Genomic DNA, 15,294 nt, shown 5'->3' on the forward strand with positions numbered 1-15,294 from the left:
ATAATATGTAGTCATAGACACATACAACCTGTAGAGCCAAAGGGATTGGAAACCACTGCTGTAATATAATAGATATTATTGCCTTTGAAGTGTATGTAAACAAGAGATCTTAATAATAAAATAAAATAAAAGCTAATTAACCACTATTTCCACCATTTCTTTACCTAGTAATGGGAGGTGTTAAGTGTCTCATAAATGATTGTGATTATTGTAGGATGTGAGGCAGCACATTGAGTTATTGTGTCCCTCTTATTGGATCTTTCTCACTGAATTAATGATTCTCTGGTTTCTTGCTTGAAGGTGAGGCGCTCTGAATAGTTAGCGATTGTTCTTTGATCTCCTTAAGATAACAACAGTCTTGTGGTTTAAGATTTCGATTTCGCGTCCACCAAATCCAGGTTTTATGTGCCTGTGAGAGTGAAAATCTGTCGATCTCCCTGATAACTGACACCAACGTGGCCCGACATAAAGGCATCCACCCCCGCAGCCGTCACATAAAGCTGACATTCTCATTCCCCTCTCTTATCCTCCTGCCTCGCTGTCATTGTAACCTCGATAATGCTTCTATTCATAAATCATCTTTTCTCGGCCTGTTTGACAGCAGGGACTCTGACCTCCTGCAGACTCTCCTTCTTGACCCCCTTCACCTCTCGTACAACAGAGCAATCAAGGACAGCCGCAGATGGTGCTGAGCGCCTCCACATGAAAGGCTGGGTGTCTTTTAATATAACAAAATGAGAGCCTGCGGCTGACTGCAGCTCCTCTGTCAGGTCTCCCACTGACCGTCCATCTGTGTGTGGCAGACTAACCAGAGTCCGCCGTGCTCGTGACTCTGACACTCCTGCACATTGTTCAGCATCACTGAGAATCACGCATCCGTAAATCCCATATCAGCTGCACACCTAGTTGACTATTTAACTAGTTTATCTCAGTGGTATTTCTGAAGCTTCAGGAAGAAAACTGTCAAGTTCTATACCCTCTCAAGATCCTGCAGGAGATGGCAGACTCATTCATACTGTGTTATTATTATTATTATCATTATTATCATACTCTGTTCTCTGTATATATATATATATATATATATATATATATATAAAGAGAAAGAGAGAAAGAGAGAGAGTACAGTGCTCCGGATGTCTATTACTAATTTACTACCTTGCTGACATAATTCAGCTTATTTATTCAATTCAGTCTTTGTTCTGAGCTCAAACCTTTATGTCTCTTTTCTCGATGTCTGGCACTGATGGAACTGGCTGTAACCTGCTCACAAATGTACATTTTGCAGGTTAAGGAGATTTTTAAAAAGCGGGAGCTGTTAGTCATGAAGTAGCTTTTCTTTGCGTTCACCGTTAGTCAGGACATCGATGTTAACCTGCTGTGTGTGATGTGTTATGGCATACAGAAAGGTTAAAACGTCATGTTTTTTGTTACCGTCGCAAAAAAAAATGCCTTCTTTAAACTACGGATGTCAGCAGTTAACAGTTAATTGGTTAATCGCAGGATTTAGAAATTTAAATATTTGTTGAACTATGATGCCTTTTACAAAGTAAAAGAGCCTTACATTCTGCGAAACACAGAGTGGTGTGTGCCTGATTTGCGTTCATGTTAGCTCACACTGTGTGTGTGACTTGTCACTTGTTGGTTAAGCGGTAATCTAAAAAGTTGTTTACTAAATTTGCCTTAACCCCGTGACCAAATTTGCATCAATCGACACCTCATGCCCAGCTGTAACTTCAAACAGAGATGAATCTGCAATTTTTATGGTCATCTTTTTGCAGAGAAACTCTTAAATTCAGCTCCTTGTATTGCGTGCACGATGGTGGGTCTGTGTATTCTGATATCAGTGTAGTGTCTGGCATTATGTCCAGCCCAAACACAGCAGACTACCAGTTTCCATGGATACAGATGTGAGACCAAATGTAGAAATTACAAGAAAACCTGAATAGTTTATTCTATACACCTTCATATTTGGCATGCATCAGATAAACTGGTCTGAAATTGTATAGTGTGAGTGAATTATTCGGTCTAGTTGGCCCATTTCCAAAGCTTTAGAAATAAAAGGAACCATCTGACACAGTACGACTTCCTTGTTTCCAAAAGAAGCCTGTCAGTGTGAAGTTAGCTTCTTTACAGTTAGATAATGTTAGCTATACAGTAATTTCATCCAATATTTTCATGGCACATGATATGAAGCATCTGTTAGCACATTCTTAGGTTAACATGACTGGACAGAGAAAAAGTTGTTACCTCCATTACTGATGTAACGTAACTGTCCCTCCATCACAAGAAACTCATGAGCTGACACGTTCACTGCCACATCCTGCAAAACCACGCTCATCTGGGCGAAACACCACTTGTTGGTTACAGTGCCACATCAGCCCAGACATGGGAGTGGTATGAAAGGAATGTATTTTATTTTTTCTCCTTTATTTTTCCCGATAGTCCAGTTTAAAAAGATATGTAATTTGATACATTTCAGTTGTTTTTTTCTAACCCTTTTTAAACTTTTTAAAATTGTATTCTTTTTTTTTTGGAGCAAGTGTACAAACTATAACATGACAAGACTGACCCATAAAAAATGCTAATAAAAATGAAGAAATAATGATTTTTTTCAAAAAGGTCAAGATGAACAGGATTAAAAAAAAAATCACTGCACATACATAAGAGACACAATATGGTGGTAAATTAAATGATCTAATTCATCCCCAGTGTCCCAAATTCTCCACAGTGTAATCTAATACCAAATAAGAAACCATTCCTTTTTAAATATGCACTTTTGATACTTCAAAGAAACGCATGTCTAACATCATGTAGCATTCACATAATTCCTCCTCCTGTGTTTGATCAACAATAACATTCAGCCTGTTATTCCACCAGCACTCCGGCTAAAGCTGCATCCACAACATGAGGAGCTCCAATAGTGGTGCTTCACATCTGACCCTGTGCGTCCTCGTCTAGCTGTTTGTATTGGATGTCGTGTTTTGACTCAGCACTCCTCATACACAGTTTCCCTCTGCACCAACACTTGTTTCATCTGGACGGTTTTCTCGTTTGTTCATCTGCGTCCATTGTCCAGTGAAAAACCATTGTTATATAGAGCCATAACCTGTCTGCTGAACATGTGCCTCTGCTGCTGTTTTATTAATAATCCATCATCAGAGCGTTTGTAGAGCCCTCAGCCAGTCGTTGTTTTGCAAGCAAAGCGGCGTCACATGCTCGCCCTGCTTTTGCTCTCATACTGATCAACAGTTTACACAATGCTATTCCAGAGAAACACTGCTTCAGCATTTCAGACATTTGCAGACATTTGTGTAAAGGCCACTCGCTCAGCTTGCATGAGCAACAGGTTCACACACACACACACACACACACACACACACACACACACACACACACACACACACACACACAGTCTTTGTACTTAAAAATAAATAAATAAACTAAGTGTTGTTTTGAGTTGAACTAGGAGAGACAGCAGTCCTGCAGGAAGCTGACTGAAGCAGTTAGGTGTACAACTCTGCTTCTGTGTGTCGTCCTCAGGGGATTCCTTCACTCAATTCCGGTTTTCAGAAGAAAAGGACTGGGAGATGGACTCATTTACAGCCGGTCAGGTAAATCTATTTTCTCCTCAATTTGCAGTGTTCTGCATGGCGTCTTTGTCTTTCATGGCTTTAACCCTCTTTGTCATCTATGGATCCCTCAGTCAGACATTGCATGTGGATTTAAAGTGCACAGGAGGTAGAAAGTTGTTATTGATCCAAAGTGAATCTCACCGTTGATCCCCTGACTTTTCCTCTCCTGCACCACCATGAGGATGTCATTTGCTGGTTTAGGTGAAATGTCTCAATAAGTGAGCTGTACTACATAAGAGCTGCTAGTTTATATTGACCTCCAGGTGCACATATTTTTTTTTAACTTTTCAAGCAGTTTAAAGTCTGATCCCAGGCATTGTGTCACCTCATCAGTATAGCTGTTGCCAAAAATTTGAAGTGATAATGATAATTAAGCAGCAAAGTCACATTCAGGATTGGAAAAAGGGATTGATATTATTTAAAGAATAACTAGTAGCTCTCGCAGCATACTGAACTTACGTATACTGAAATACGCCACACTTTACTTCACCACCTTGTGTTACTATGACATTATATCAACTCACTACTTTTTTTTTTTTTTACTTTTTCCCTACTTTTTATCATGACATACTGGAATGACTTTTTTTTTTTTTTAGTATATTTTCATTATTATTATTTTAAGATTTCTATGACATTGTTTTGGGTTTATTTTTTGACATGTTCTATTATGACTTACAATATATTTTTATGACATACTATACTGGGACCTTTATTTTAAACATATTACTCTTTTTTTATGACATACTATGACCTTTTTAGTTTTAGTTTTAAATTACATACTATACTATGACTCTGTGCTACATTGCAAATGTTAGCATGTTATGGTGGGATGTTAAACAAAGGAAATGTTAAAGTTTTTAAACAGCATGCTAATGTTTTCATTGAGAGCATCCTAACTTAAGCATTTTGGACAGGCTTTGTTTCCTCTAAAGATTGGATACCAACATTTAGGCCCAAATTAAGGAATTGATAACTAAAACCCACAAAGCCTTTGAATCATCATCTATCCTGACTCTACCAGTATTGTTGTTTTTGTCTGTGGATATAAAGCATCAAACACAGTCAGATTAAAAACAGGTTCCTGAACTCCCTGTCAGTCAGAGCTACAGCGTTTTCTGCAAAGGAGTACTGACCTGCATGAGTAGGCTACTTTAGGGTAAAATGATTATGAAATATTTAATATGTTGCACTGAAGGTTTCACATTTCTGGACAAGAAATGTGAAAACTTACCGGAGACCTTATGCGCAACTCTTGTATTTTAACTTCATGCCAGTCTTTTGATTCCACACTGATGAAGTGGGCTTAAATGTGGCTGTAGATTTGAACTTTTTTTATTGAATTTATTAGAGAAAAAACAAATGTCTAGAATGTGGCTGCAATTACAATTTCACCCTGTTTCCTCCCAAGATGTCTGCAGCGTTTGTGGACCTCCCAGCGCTCTCTCAGAGTCTTGAACAAGTGCCTCTGCATCAGAGACTCAACCTGGATGCCGAGCTGCTTCAGGTAGGCAGGTCAACTGCATCTCCTGCACTGTAAAAGCAGTCTGATTTAGACTATGGTTGCAGGTTTTTAATGTTTTTTTTTACGCTGCTCCTGTTTCAGGTCTCAACACCAGTAGAGTTGCCCACCATGACTCTCACCCATAAACAAGAGATACCCAAAACAGCAACAATTACTCCTCCGTCTGCAGCTTTTAAAGTCACCAACACCGACCAGAAAGTCCCTGTGGCTGCAAACCCAGCTTCGGGTTCAGACTCAAAGGTTTCCTCGACTGCTGCAGATCTGCCGATAGAAGATGAAGGTGATGAAGAGCTGGACCAGCTGCTCAGTTTACAGAAACCAGTCTCAGGTGTTTCAAGAAACCAGGCCATTAGTGTCTCAGATGAGGAGAGTGCAGTTTCAGAGAAAGGTGAGTCAGCATGTTTTGTTTGCGTTCTCTGCCAAATTTAAGTTTGACAATTTGGGAAATACACTTATTAGGTTTTGCCTTTTTTTAAATATTTTTACATACTATTTTTTTTTTACTTTTTGTCAGATTTTTGTGACATTCTATACTATAACTTTTTTCAGTTTTTTTCAAATACTGTACTATGGCTTTTTGTTTTTGCCAAAATGTGCTATGGCACTTCTTTGTATACTGTACTATGGCTTTTTTGACATACTAAGCCAACAAATTTTTTTTCACATACTAAGCTTTTTTGATATACTGTAGTTTCTAGCATCTATTGGAATTTTTTGACAGTCTATACTGTGACTTTTTTTGACATACTATACTAATGCATTGGTTTTGACATAATATGATATTGCATTATTTTGACATATTTTACTGTAGCATATTCTCAACACCTTATAATACGGCTTTAATTTTGACAAATTAAACAATCTAGGTTTTCTGACATACTTATTGTGTTTTAACCAATATACTGTGGGGTTTTTTTTGACATAGTACATGAGGGCGTTTTTTTGTCCTCAAACCACACTGTGGCATTATTTTCTACATACTATACAATGAATTTTGTTTCTGCATACCATACTCTGGCAAACAAACTCTGGCTTTTTATTTTTGCATACTTGTACATGTACTATGACATTTTTTTTGGCATACCCTGCTGTGGCATTTTTTTGACAGAATGTATTTTTTTGACATACTATATTGTCATTTTTTGGCTTACTACACTATGGTGTTTTTCAATATAAACTCTTGCTTTTTTTTACATACTATACTTGAGACACTGATTTTTAAAAAAAAAAAACTAATCTATAGCATGTTTTTGACATAGTACACTAAGGCATTTTTTGATATACTATACTATGGTTTATTTTTTAAATACTATGCTCTGGCTTTTTTGGCATAAAAAAAGTCATATTATAACAGGTCATCAAAAATACCACAAAATGTCTTACCATAGCATGTTGTCCAAAATAGTAAAAAAAAAAATCATACTATAGCATGTCATTTTAAATGACACAAACAAGTCATATTATGCCATGTTGTTGAAAATCACACCAAAAAAGTCATACTATGACATGTCCAAAATCGCACAAAAAAAAGTACAGCATCTTGTTCAGAATAGCACAAAAAGGTCATACTGTAGCATGTTTTCCAAAATACCACAAAAAAAGTAATACTATAGCATATTGTTCAAAATCACAAACGAAAGTTATATGTTGTCCAAAATCTCACAATAAAGTCATATTATGACATGTTGTCCAAAATTGCACAAAAAAGTCATACTATAGCATGTTGTCCAAAATCGCAAAAAAGGCATACTATAGCATGTCGTCAAAAAATTGCTAAAAATAAGTCATGCTAAAGCCTGTTGTCCAAAATCGCTCAAAAATGTCATACTATAGCATGTCTTCCACAATCGCACAAAATCTTATACCATGGCATGTGGTCTAAAATTGCACAAAAAAAATCATACTATAGAATGATGTTCAAACTTTAGACAAAGCCATATTATACTATGGCAAAAAATGTCAAATTATGACATGTCCAAAAAAACAGCTGAAAACCACCACATAACCTAGCATGTCGAGATGTGTCATAGTAAAGAATAATATAGCATGTCAAAAAAATAACCGAAAAATTTCAAAATATGACATGTCAAAAAAACTGCTGAAAACCACATAGTATAGCATGTTGAGACACGTCATAGACAAGCCTGCACCAACCTGGCCCATTTTGACACCTATCTGCCCCACACATGGATGTATTATAGTGAGGCCTCAGGCACCTGTGAACATATGCGTTGTGAGATGAAGCTGTGGGTGCAAGCATGGCAAGACAACAGTGGGAAATGGTGGTGCCCTACCGCTGCTGCTAGAATGATACAACGAACAACAAAACCAAAAAATATGACCCCGTTATCTCCCATGGAACAACATCCACACTCTGGATAAACTAAAACACTTCATGGATGACTATTTCTACAAGCTTTGCATCATGAGTCCACCACAGAAACAACCAAAATGGAATTCATCCACCGAAACAGATGAGGAAACCACCACAACCACTGAGGTCAGTCTGCTTGCATCAATCAACAGTAAATGTTCTATCCTGGAAATACTACAGGCAGACATCAAAGAGCTCAAAGCCTCAAAGTCTTGAATACACACCATCAAAACTGGAAACGCTACAGATTGAAAATAAGGAACTAAAACTCACCGTCAGTGCTCTCACCGCACGAGTTAAAACTATCACAAACGAAAACAAAACGATGGAAGAAACTATACTGGACCTGTAGAACCGCAGCATGTGCAATAGCCTCATCTTCTCAGGAATCCCTGAACAACCCCAGGACAATCCAGAACAAGCCATAAAAGACTTTATGCATTCAGCACTGAAAGTGCCACGACACCGTCAACATCATTACCTCTCACCGCGTTCACCGCATCGGACCCAAAAACAACACAAACACCAGACCCAGAGTCATTGTCACCAAATGCGAACATTTTTAACAAAAAGAACTCATCAGAAGCTGTGGAAGAGAGCCGAAAGGAACAGACTTTGAAATGAATGATCAATACCCGTGGGAGATTCAGGGCAGATGTAAAAAACTGCTCCCAATTGTGAGGCAGTACCTTGAGAGGTGAAAGAGGGTCGCACTCACGGAAGTGTACACAGACCACCAGCTGTTCCTCGATCCGAACATCATTACGTGGCTGTAATGTCACGCTCTGGAAAACCAAGTCACAATGAACCGAGCAAAAATAACTATTCCTAAACAGACTTATCAAATCTGTTCATTCAGGAGATTTCTTTCTCTCTTAATCTCTCTTTCTCTCTCTCTCTCTCTCTCTCTCCGTCTGCTCTCTTTTTTCCTTCTTTCTCCACCTACCAATATATCTGTTCATCCGCTTATCTGTCTGTTCACCTGTCTGTATTTCTGTTTTTTTTTATCTGTTTGTGTACACCTGTATGTACCATCTTTCACTGTATATGTATGAGGGCTTGTGAATGTGGGGGGAGGGGTATATAGGTGTATATCTATACATATACATACTATATGTATAGATATGCTTATGTCTATGCACTAAAGCATCAAAGCGCATAAGATGATGTAGCAGTGATGTAATTATACCTGCACATCACATCTAATGCTGTTCAGAAATATTGCAACTGGACTTTTTTGTTTTGTATCGCTTATTAGTTTGTTGATTTGTTTCTTCCTCTTTAAATCGTGAAGTCACTAGTGTATGTGTGTGTGTATGTATGTGGGTGTGTGTGCAGGGATATTTTCCACTTAGATATGTGTATGTGTGCGTTTCTAGATGTGGGGATGCATGTATGTATATTTGTTTCAATAGATAAAATATATGACATTAACCACCCGTCACTGAGAACCATTTATGTAAGTGTGGATATTTGAGTGTGAGAAAGAAAACAGGTACATATAGGCATGGGTGATCTTTATTGTTATTTCATTTTCCATCCATTCATCCATTTTCATCTGCTTATCAGGCAACAGCTTGCCAGAGCTCCTTCTTCACCACGACAGTCCAACGCAACTCTCGCATCACTGCGGATGCTGCACCAAAACCGCCTATCCATCTCAGGCTCTGTTCTACCTTCACTTGTAAACAAGACCCTGAGATACGTGAACTCCTTGGTTTGGGGCAGCAACTTACTCCCTGCCCAGAGGGAACAGTCCACAGTTTTCCGACAGAGAACCATGGCCTCAGATTTGGAGGTGTATAGTCCCCCAGATGAACTATAGAGTCCCCAGTCAACATCCTTTCCAGCCCAGAGACTCTGAGAAGACCGGGTATTCTGAACTGACTTTGGGTGCATACGCACACACGACAGTCAGAGCCCTCCTCTCTGCGACACGCAGTTGCATCAAGGTGACCCTCTCATTCCCTGGGGTAAACTCCAACACAGCGGCACTCAGCCTGGGGCTCATGAGTATCCCCACACGCCTCTTACCCTGGGCAACTCCGGAAAAGGCGAGAGTGCAGCCCCTCTCCAGGGGTATAGTTCCAGAACCAGTGCTGTGCTTCGAAGTGAGCCAAACTATGTCTAGTTGGTACCGCTCCACTTCCTGTGCAAGCTCCAGCTCCTTTCCCACCAGAGATGTAACATTCCACATCCTTAGAACCAGTTTGCAGAAATAGAAAAGTTTTTGGATGGCATCTCATTACCCTCACTTACCAAAGACCAAGCAGACTTCCTAGACTCCCCATTAACATCCATAGAAAATGAAAAAGCACTAAACAGATGTCAAAAATAAAAAACCCTTGACTACACGGATTTCCCACTGAATTTTATTAACACTTCTGCAAAATACTATCACCACTTCATCAGAATGGCAGACGAGATTAAAAAGTCTGTTAAAAAAATCCATGCGTTATCATATGAACACAGCACTCAAAGCAGGATTACTTAAATCAAATGACCCAACACACCTCACAAGACCCATCTCCCTAAAAAACACCTGATATCAGAATCATCAGTAAAGCTCTTGCAACCCGAATTGAATTGGTAATCTCAACTCTAATTCACCCAGATCAAACAGGATTTATTAAAGGCAGATATTCATCAAATAACACGCGTTGTCTTTTCAGTCTGATAAATATCACTTACCAGAACAACTCCAAAGCCACCATCCTCTCGCTTGATGCAGAAAAAGCATTTGACAAGGTAAACTGGACATTTCTCACAAAAACTCTGACAAAATTTGGTTTCAGACAGTCATTTATTCAGTTGACTGAAACATTTTATAATAAACCAAAGACATCAGTTATCAACAATCTCATCTCACAAAACTTCACACTCCATAGAGGCACCAGACAAGGATGTTCGCTTTCACCTTCACTATTTGCACTTTTTATTGAACCATTAGCAGCAGTAATAACACAAAACACCAAATACAGATACAGATACAGGTATCTGGACTAATACAGTCATACATAAAATTATCTTATATGCAGATGACATACTCCTAATCCTACAAAACCCACACAGATCAATCAAAGAACTCATCAAAACTGTCAGTACATACTCATATCATCTCTGATTACACAATAAACGGGAATAAAGCCACCATCTTACCAATAAATACAGACAGGTTTAATACCTCATCGCAAATCCCCCCCATTTACCACCCACTACAGGTAACAGCTGTCAGAGTTATTTCACCTAAACTTCACATCATTACTAAAACAACAGAAGATGACATAAACCATGGATGATACTACCACTCTCTATTATAGGACACATAGCAAAAATAAAAATGATGGTATGACCAAAAATCAACTACATATTCACAGTGAATCGAATCCAACCCATAGAAAAATGATTTAACGCACTGGACACGTTGATTCCGACATTTTAATGGAAAAACAAAAAATCTAAAATAAAACTATCCACATTACAACAACCAAAACAACAAGGAGGACTACAAACACCAAATTTTCCGATACTACGACTTAGCAAACCAGTTACAATACCTTGGAATGGATTCATGCAACCCGTCACTACTACGTATGGCTCGATATCAAACAAACTGCATGCCAAGACATAAGAATTTCAGATATACCATTCATGAGTGACATAATCAAAAAAACACAACTGCTTCAACAACATTGTCAATATCCACGACTCTGACAGCTTGGTTGAAAGTCAATAAAATAAAAAATACCAAATTCTCACCCACAACACAAACACACATATGGCACAATCCAGACTTCATTGCAAACGAATCACCTCTAACAGGCACTAATTGGAAAGGAAAAGGCATCACACATCTCCACCACATCTTGGATCATAACACTCTACTTATATTCCAACAGCTCATTGACATATACGGCATTGATAAACAACAATTCTTACAATACATCTAATTAAAACATTAAATTAAAGCAAAACTAGATTTCACACACTAAGGACAACCAGTGCTACTGGACAAGATCAATAAAATAGCAAATTCTAACAAACAACTCCACAACAACAAACAACAACCAAATTATATAAGCTCATATAGCACTCCATGTATTCCAAGAAACAAATGGGGAAACAGACCTCAACATCCACACTGACAATAACTTTTGGAGTAAAATCTGTAATAACATCTTCAGCACATTCAGAGGCACTAACATAAGACAAATACAATACAAGATTATCCATAGAACTCACATCACACAACACAAGATTAACATAATGGGACTAACTGGATCAGATACATGCACTTACTCTACCCTTAACAAAACTGACAACTACCTCAATGCACTCTGGTTCTGTTGACCAATACAGCATTTCTGGCAGCAAGTAACCACCACACTATTCCAAGTCCTTGGCTGCACTATTCCATTATCCCCTTCCCTATGCATACTTGATGAATTTCATAAACTCAACACATGTTTAGTCCAAGTCATAAGACCCCTAATTGTAGTTCTAACTATCACCAAGAAAAAATAATACCAATTGGAAAAAAAATGTATATATTTATCTTTCACAATGGTTAGATCTCCTAACACAATGGATATTGCAGGAAAAACAATAAGCTCTACAGTCAAACCAACTTGAACAATTAAAAAAAATATATTCAACAATTCTCAGCTCCATTACAATGCCGGTGAGCTGATGCCACAAAAAAGTTATAAATGTAAACACAACTGTGTAGCTGTGGAAGTGAAAGGAGTGAAAGGAGGGGAAATGGAGGAAAGCAGAAAAAGAGAAAAAGAAAGGGTTGAAAATAAGTGTGTGGGCAGACACGAGTAGAAAGAATTAGTAACGCCATAATAAACTCATCCTGCAAACTCCTTCATGAAATGTTACTAAACCTTAGCGATCAACACTCTAGTTGATTATTTGTTTGCAATGTCTTTTGTTTATCTGTTTGTTTGTCCTCTTTTTTCTTTTGTATTATGTTATTTTATTACTGTTTTTTAAGGTTATCTATGTTCATGTTCATATTCAGTTGTTTCTTAATTTACTTCTATCTGTTATTCAACCCCATATTATTGCTTTGTTGACTTTGTATCTGTATCTGTAACATCTGAATATTTAACATTCAAATGATGTAATATTACAAAAATATGAAGGTGATCTCTGATGTCACTTATAAGCAAACCACTTTTTGTTTTATAAGAACCATTGGTGAAAATGTTATCAGTAAGTGCTGCTCTCTTTATCTGTTGCTCTCATGCCCAGACTAAACATTGTGTTAAATAAGTCTGATGTCATGTTATGTCCATTCCATTTTATTAAATCAATATTTAAGTCCCTACACACAAGTAGTAATTTCTTATCACATACCTTTCCCAAAATATCAACAGCAATATTTATTAATGTCTCAATGCTGTGTTGTGTGTTTAAGCAAAAGTACTTGAGACGCTTGTTAGTGAACAATTGAAAGATTTTTTAGACACAAATAACGTTCTGTCGCTGCAGTAGTCTGACTTAGAAAACACAGCACAACAACTGCTGCTGTTAAAGTGGTGAATGATATTATTGATGCACTAGACTGCAAAAAATATTGTGCTGCTCTTTTTCTTGACCTGTCAAAAGCTTTTGACACAGTCAATCATATCATCCTGGTGGATAGGCTCTGTAATATCGGGCTATCTGGATGTGCTGTAAGTTGGTTCACAAATTACTTGTCTGATAGAACACGGTTTGCTGGGTCTTCTTCTGCCTTCCTCCCTGTATCAAAAGGCGTGCCCCAGGGCTCCATATTAGGTTCACTGTTGTTCACCATATATGTGAATAATCTTGACCTGATCAGTGCCTTAAGAAATTCGACACTGTTTACCATTGTGCTTTACGTTTCATTACTGGCTGTGGGTAACACGTACACTACTGTACATTGTACGCTGCTGCTAATAGGCCTTCTCTGTCTGTCCGCAGGCTCTCATACTGGTCGGTTTTTATATGTATGAGTCTACTTGGGCTGGTTCCCAATTTTGTAATTGTAGGTGAAACTTTATGTGAACTTCCCATAGGGGTTACACGTTATGGGGCACTGTGGAGCCATTTTGCCATGCCGGATTCCTAAAAAGAGCGTCCCAAAACCTTATTGTGAACAGAAAATTTAGTTTTTGCAGTGTGTCAAGAATCGGACTGATAAATGAGTCAGGCCAAAAATGAAATTCTTGGCATGGAAAATTCACTAAATGAAGTCAGTAAAAAATATACGGAATTTTCTGTTTCCTGATCATATGACCCTTATATTAGAAGAGCAGACAGATACTTGGCAGGGAACATTCAGTAAATAAAATCCTATATATCCGATATCAGCTCATTTATTGGCTTCACCAAAAATATAAGTTGTGTGTTTTGACCGTCATCTCTGTCGATGCTGAATTTTGCCTGCCAAGAACTCGGTTTGTCGGTCAGGATTGGCTCTGAGAGTTAAGACGCTTGTTTCATAACTCAGATGACGTGAGTTGGATTCTTACTCGGCACAAGTGTTTTTGTAATGCTATTGTCCTCAGTTCAGAGCCAAAGCAAACTTCGAAAACAAATGTGGTAACAGGAGGATTAGCTCTGAGAGTTAGGGTGCTTGCTTTATGACCAGAAGGTCGTGAGATCAAATCTTACTGGGACCGGAAGTTCGGTTTCTGTGTTGTGCGGAAGAATTGTAAAACATCATCCGAAAATATATAAAACTTTGTAATTTAGACAATCCAAACACCTCACCTGATTCATCGGCTAAAGTGATATATCACTCAACTATATATAGTAAATCCTTTTGGCAGATAGATCAGGTGAAGTGTTTAGGTTGTCTTATTGACAAACTTATATATATTTTAAGATTAAAGATTGTTTTTAGATGATAATATATAGTTTGGTACTGTGAAGTACTTTGTAATTCTATAAATAAAAGACCAGCTAGTACCTGTCTGCTGTGTCGTATTTTCAACATGCATTATTATGGTGTTTTTGGTTGTTTCCGAAACATATTTTGCTATGGCGTGACTTGGCATTATATTTTAAGCTGTTTTGAGGTGTTTTCAACAGTTTTTGAGACATGTCAAATTTTGACATCTTTGCCTTACTATCGCCTTGGATTTTTGGACATTTTTTCAACACGTATTATCATGGAGTTTTTGGTTGTTTTTGCAATATATTATGCTATGGTGTGACTTGGCATGTTATTTCATGCCATTTTGAGGTGTTTTCAGCTGTTTTTGAGACATGTCAAATTTTGACATTTTTGCCTTTGTCTTGGATTTTCTGTCACTTTTTCGACATGCCAAATTAAGCTGTTTTTGGCTCTTTTTGCAACTTTCTTTGCTATGGCGTGTCTTGGCTGGCTTTTCTAAACTGTTTACAGCTGTTTTCAACAGTTCTTGGGACATGTCAAATTTTGACATTTTTGCCTTACTATAGTCTTGGATTTTTGTTCATTTTTTCGACATGTCAAATTATGCTGTTTTTGGCTCTTTTTGCAACTTTCTTGACTATGGCGTATCTTGGCAGGGTATTCTAAGCTGTTTCCAGGTGTTTACAACAGTTTTTGGGACATGTGAAATTTTGACATTTTTGCCTTCCTCTAGTCTTGGATTTTCTGTCACTTTTTCGACATGTCAAATTATGCTGTTTTTGGCTCTTTTTGCAACTTTCTTTGCTATGGCGTGTCTTGGCAGGGTATTCTTAGCTGTTTCCAACTGTTTTCAACAGTTTTTAGGACGTCAAATTTTGACATTTTTGCCTTA

The 15,294-nt window shown here is 37.8% G+C and overlaps 1 protein-coding gene across 2 annotated transcripts in view; it reads left to right on the forward strand.

Moving 5' to 3' along the window:
- The window catches only part of aven (apoptosis and caspase activation inhibitor), a 76,137-nt gene that overhangs the window by 32,256 nt on the left and 28,587 nt on the right, over nt 1–15,294 (forward strand). For both annotated transcript variants that reach the window (XM_088089333.1, XM_042503063.2), the window contains exons 3-5: nt 3,541–3,611; nt 5,041–5,136; nt 5,236–5,542. In XM_088089333.1, coding sequence (XP_087945459.1) covers nt 3,541–3,611; nt 5,041–5,136; nt 5,236–5,542 — 474 coding nt within the window. The remainder of the gene's footprint in view (nt 1–3,540; nt 3,612–5,040; nt 5,137–5,235; nt 5,543–15,294) is intronic.

The sequence above is a fragment of the Plectropomus leopardus genome, chromosome 16 (genome assembly GCF_026936395.1).
Source record: "Plectropomus leopardus strain MGB_pleo_1.0 chromosome 16, ASM2693639v1, whole genome shotgun sequence".
In the NCBI taxonomy this organism is placed as follows: Eukaryota; Metazoa; Chordata; class Actinopteri; order Perciformes; family Serranidae; genus Plectropomus; species Plectropomus leopardus.